The following is a 5,990-nucleotide window of genomic DNA, read 5'->3' as shown; positions in this document are numbered from 1 at the left end:
CATTTCATAGCAGCTATGTCTACATCTAAGTATGTACAGAGTTTTGGTTATGACACACATGACACTCGTAAAGTTATGTGATGGGACTTGTGTCATTTCATAGCAGATATGTCTATACATCTAAGTATGTACAGAGTTTTGGTTATGACACATGACACACATAAAGTTGTGTGAGGTGACTTGTGTCATCTAAGTATGTACAGAGTTTTGGTTATGACACACATGACACTCGTAAAGTTATGTGAGGGGATTTGTGTCATTTCATAGCAGATATGTCTATACATCTAAGTATGTACAGAGTTTTGGTTATGACACACATAAAGTTATGTGAGGTGACTTGTGTCATTACATAGCAGCTATGTCTACATCTAAGTTTGTTAAGTGTTTTGGTTACACACATTAAGTTATGTGAGAGGACTTGCGTCATTTCATAGCAGCTATGTCTACATCTAAGTATGTACATAGTATACAAATATTGACTGCTATGAGGGGCATGGTTAAAATTATAGGCCCAAGGTGATCTCAAAACCATGACTATGTCCCGAGGCGTAGCCGAGGGACATAGTCATGGTTTTGAGATCACCGAGGGCCTATAATTTTAACCATGCCCCGAATAAAAAGCAGTCAATATTTGTTTTATATACCAAATCTTAAGATTCTTGTCATCTGTTTGGTTAAAAGCATCGATTTTGGGAAAAGAAATTAATATTTTCATTGCGAACGGCACCCAGATTACAATCTGCGATTTCTGCGTAATTATAGCGCTGTGAAAACGCGTTAACGCGTGCGTAATATCATTTTACGCTGGGAAAACGCGCAGTTTGAACGTGACACACGTGACCGGACTACCGCTCATTTCAATGGACCGGTCCATAGTTCATTTTGCGGGCATAGTTAATTCAATGACTGCACTTTCAACCAATCAGATGACAGGAATCTATATATGAGGTATATAATTTTGGTTATGACACACATGACACATGTAAAGTTATGTGAGGGGACTTGTGTCATTTCATAGCAGCTATGTCTACATCTAAGTATGTACAGAGTTTTGGTTATGACACATGACACATGTAAAGTTATGTGAGGGGACTTGTGTCAATTCATAGCAGCTATGTCTACATCTAAGTATGTACAGAGTTTTGGTTATAACACACATGGCATATGTAAAGTTATGTGAGGAGACTTGTGTCATTTCATAGCAGCTATGTCTACATTTAAGTATGTACAGAATTTTGGTTATGACACATGTAAAGTTATGTGAGGAGACTTGTGTCATTTCATAGCAGCTATGTCTACAACTAAGTATGTACATAGTTTTGGGTATGACACATAATGACATACTGTAATGTTATGTGAGACGATGTGTCATTTCATAGTACCCATGTCAACAACTTAGTATGTACGTAGTTTTGGTTAGGACACACATGGCATACTCTAATGTTATGTGAAGTTTGTGTCATTTTTAAAGTATGTTATTTGTGATGATACACACAACTAACAAGTAAAATTAGTATGTAAATAGTTTTTGTTATGAAAGGAATTCGCACATGTTATTATAGCCTCATTATTAACATAAATGTTATAAAATTGCAGACTGTAGGTTGTTTTCATTTTCTTCTGAGACAAAACTTTTATCTGCAATTACTGAACACAACACCTGCTATTTCATGTTGCATCTTGTGGCCAGCCTTGCTATTAAGCACCTGTCACAAATATTCATTTGTGTGGTTTATCATGTGTCATTTCATGTTGTTTCTTGGTACCGCCTGGCTAAAGCACTTGTCACAATATCTACATTTGTAGGGTTTTTCACCTGTATGTGTCATTTCATGACGCATCTTGTTACTTGCCAGGCTAAAGAACTTGCCACAATATCTACATTTGTGGGGTTTATCACCTGTATGTGTCATTTCATGTCGCTTCTTGTTACCAGCCTGGGTAAAGCACTTATCACAATATCTACATTTGTGTAGTTTATCACCTGTGTGTGTCATTTCATGACGCTTCTTGTAGTGAGCATTGGTAAAGCACTTGTCACAATATGTGCATTTGTGGAATTGATCAACTGTGTGTGTTATTTCATGTTGCTTCTTGTTACTTGCCAGGCTAAAGAATTTGCCACAATATCTACATTTGTGGGGTTTATCACCTGTATGTGTCATTTCATGTCGCTTCTTGTTACCAGCCTGGGTAAAGCACTTATCACAATATCTACATTTGTGTGGTTTATCACCTGTGTGTGTCATTTCATGATGCTTCTTGTGGTGAGCATTGGTAAAGCATTTGTCACAATATGTGCATTTGTGGAATTGATCAACTGTGTGTGTTATTTCATGTTGCTTCTTGTTACTTGCCAGGCTAAAGAATTTGCCACAATATCTACATTTGTGGGGTTTATCACCTGTGTGTGTCATTTCATGTTGTTTCTTGTGGCCAGCCTGGCTAAAGCACTTGTCACAATATCTACATTTGTGTGGTTTATCACCTGTGTGTGTCATTTCATGACGCTTCTTTTGGTGAGCATTGGTAAAGCACTTGTCACAATATGTGCATTTGTGTGGTTTATCACCTGTGTGTGTCATTTCATGATGCTTCTTGTGGCCAGCCCGGCAAAAGGACTTGTCACAATATCTACATTTATGTGGTTTATCACCTGTGTGTGTCATTTCATGTATTTTCTTGTAACCAGCATGGCTAAAGCACTTGTCACAATATCTACATTTGTGTGGTTTATCACCTGTATGTGTCATTTCATGTTGTTTCTTGTTACCTGCCTGGCTAAAGCACTTATCACAATATCTACATTTATGTGGTTTATCACCTGTGTGTGTCATTTCATGTATTTTCTTATAACCAGCATGGCTAAAGCACTTGTCACAATATCTACATTTGTGGGGTTTTTCACCTGTGTGTGTCATTTCATGTTGCTTCTTGTGGCCAGACTGGCTAAAGCACTTGCCACAATATGTGCATTTGTGTGGTTTATCACCTGTATGCATCATTTCATGTTGTTTCTTGTAACTAGACCGGCTCAAGCACTTGTCACAGTATCTGCATTTGCAAGATGTTTCTTTATCCATGTTGTATATTTATATTGTCCAACAACTTGTCAAAACTCCATTGATATTGAAGAATTTCCACTAAATGTTATTCGCTTGGTTTTCTTGATACTTTTCTTGTGTCTAATATCACATGCATACCATTCATTGAGGCAAGATAATCATACAGGAAACCTTCACGTCTAGTCTGGTTATCTCTATGATGTAAACAATATAGACAGAAATATCATAAGTTAAATTAATTTCAAACTGTTACTCTTACTTACATATCATGGTAACTGTTAAAGACAGGAAACACAAATGAAAGAAAAAACAGGTATGTCTTCAATAATTCATGTTTGGATTTAATGTATGAGTTATGGTTACTTTGAAAAGTTTGTGGTGGATTAAGGTGGTATGAGGATATTTCTCAAAATTAGGAAATGTTCTGTGCATATTTTATTGAGTAGGGCAAAGTACGCTGATTAATATGTCTTTTGTTTGAAACAAATCGGACACACACGGTTTTCATACATCAAGTTATGTTTTATGTTAAACGAACTAAAATGACAGAAAAGGCTCATTTATATGTAATTTTTATTAACGTTTTTGGTAGACCATTTTGAGAATTCCAGCCCCAGCCAACCGGGTTCTAATAAACTGCTCTATGCTTGTTTGCATTAATGTTATTGTTATAATGTCCTATGATGAACAAGTTTCCTTTACTTGCATTTTTGTCAAACGCAAAAACACACAAACAAGTCCAGAATAGAGCAAAGGGTGTAAAGGAGCTGCGCAATAATCAAGAGTCCTGGTGAGGGTAAAATTAGGGGGCAAGAAATTTTTGGCGAGCCGAAAGGGGTGGGGGCAAGCAATTTTTGCAAGCCGAGAGGGGGGTGCGCAAGCAATTGTTGGCACACATTCATGGGGCATCTTTTAAATAAAATAAATAAAGGAAAACAGTACAGAAACGCTTAAATATGCACATTTTCCTGCTACCTGCACTTGCAATATGTATCAAGACCAGTTAAGGTGGAATCCCCCGGTTTGGGTCATCTGGAATCTAAAGCGTGTATAAGTAAACTTAGTGAATGAAACTTACCATAACTAGGTGGCATGTATACCTTAAACAATTTTTATTCAAATCCAATACTCAGATTGTTGGTCATATGACCCGTTGCCATGGTAATGGCTGCCATATTGGATTTGGTGAATTTCAAAGGTAGAGACCTTTGAAACATGATATCAAAAAAAGTAGTTATCAATAGAAATGAAATTTTGGGAATGTATTCTTCATAGACAGGACTTGTATCTGAAATAGAATTATGATAATCATTTGATGTCTTGGGGGTCTACCCGGAGGTCAAATGTCAAATTCAAAATTGAATAATTATTGTTGTATGCTGTTTTGTTGCTGCCATAGCAACAACATAGTTCCCAAGCATGGAATTACAAACTTCTACTTCAGTTTATAACCCTGCATGTCAGCAACACTCAGTTCAAATTTGAAGTCCATACCTCAAATACTTTTTGAGATATTGCGTTCTGTGTGGACATGCATTCGCGAATTTTTTTTTTCCGAGATATCAGCAATTTAGTGAATTTTAGTCTAGAAACACTGTTTTTAGGATTTTTTTATATTTTAGAAACAACACTGTTTTACTTTAATTTTGATTTGGAAATGACACACTTTAATTATCACAAATATTAGTGAAGATAATTAGAGGTCAAAATCTTGATTATTTTTTGAGATATGAATTTTTAATTGCAGCTTGAGGAAACAATAAAATACATAAGAATTAATTTTAAAAATTTTGCCTCGCGAAGTTACATTTTTGAATATAACTTTTGAATGGAAACTCCAATTGTTGTCAACCAAAAAGTAAAAGAAAGGTATTTTTGCCTTAATACCAATGTGTTAAAGGGGCATTTCGTGATCCACAGCCTCATCCCCCACTTTTGCCAAAAAAAGTGATACCTCTGGCTACATAATGTTTATGTACCAAATATTTCTTGCAGATTAATTCGCTTAGCAAAAATATCGCTAAATTTGAATTTCGTTCTGGTGCACCAGAACGAAATTACAACACATTGTCTATGGAGCAGTGTACCCCGGGCAGTGTAATACGTACATAGTAATCATGCATAACTCGCAAACACAAAATCGGAATCAACTGAAATTTTGGAAATAAGCTTTTTTCGTGGATATCTACTGAAAAATGTCATAAAAAGAGGATGCTAGGATCACGAAATCCTCCTTTAAGTTAATTTATTTTGCCCACAACCGGGGAGATTCCACCTAAGGTTTGTAAAAGTGATGATAGCAATAATTTCAATTGCACTTTCCGCAAAGATGTTATACTACTTGCTTTTCGAATGTGCAAATTTTGTTAATAACACGTCTACAACATTCATAAATGCCAGTACTTTTTCCTTGAAAAGTGTTTGCTTTTAAGAGATAAGAGAATATAGCATGTTATTGTAATTAATCATCGCTCCATTCATGGAAAATAATGGAGCCGGTAAAACAATAGCGCGATGTCATCAGTGTGTATAAATAGGAATATTACCCATAATACTTACCTTTGACCACGCAGCTCTCATAAACATGGATTGGTGAAATTGGCATAATATGATCATACTAGACTGTAAATGCTTTTTAAAGTTTATGATATGACTGTGCAACTTAACTATGCCCACTAGGTAGGATGACACACACAAACACATGCAACATTCAGAATTGCACTGAGCATCAAAATAGGCTACTTATAGACCATACATTTGATTAAACTTTGTGATGAAACTATAGGCCTATACAAAATCATTCATATAATATATAAGGCTCTAATTGGTAGGCATATATCTTCAGTCCCATTATAGATCCATAGACATTCAGCATGTTCAGTACAGACTGCACAGAGAATGTACATGTATGCAAAGACAGGCTCC

The 5,990-nt window shown here is 35.9% G+C and overlaps 1 protein-coding gene across 1 annotated transcript; it reads right to left on the bottom strand.

The window, feature by feature from the left end:
• Positions 1-954: 954 nt before the first annotated feature.
• Positions 955-5,703, bottom strand: LOC140137468 (uncharacterized). Its single transcript, XM_072159164.1, has 2 exons — positions 5,625-5,703; positions 955-3,259 (listed from the first exon to the last, which is right to left on the bottom strand). Exon 2 carries the CDS (start codon positions 3,081-3,083, stop codon positions 1,743-1,745), a length of 1,341 nt encoding a protein of 446 aa, XP_072015265.1. The 5' UTR covers positions 3,084-3,259; positions 5,625-5,703; the 3' UTR covers positions 955-1,742.
• Between the last annotated feature and the right edge of the window lie 287 nt (positions 5,704-5,990).

The sequence above is a fragment of the Amphiura filiformis genome, chromosome 17, assembly GCF_039555335.1.
Source record: "Amphiura filiformis chromosome 17, Afil_fr2py, whole genome shotgun sequence".
Lineage (NCBI taxonomy): Eukaryota > Metazoa > Echinodermata > Ophiuroidea > Amphilepidida > Amphiuridae > Amphiura > Amphiura filiformis.
The sequence above is the reverse complement of the archived record's forward strand: the minus strand, read 5'-3'. Positions and strand labels throughout refer to the sequence as shown.

What these genes read in the sequence shown, in the direction of transcription:
- LOC140137468 (XM_072159164.1), bottom strand. Translation starts at nt 3,083, where the DNA reads ATGGATAAAGAAACATCTTGCAAATGCAGATACTGTGACAAGTGCTTG.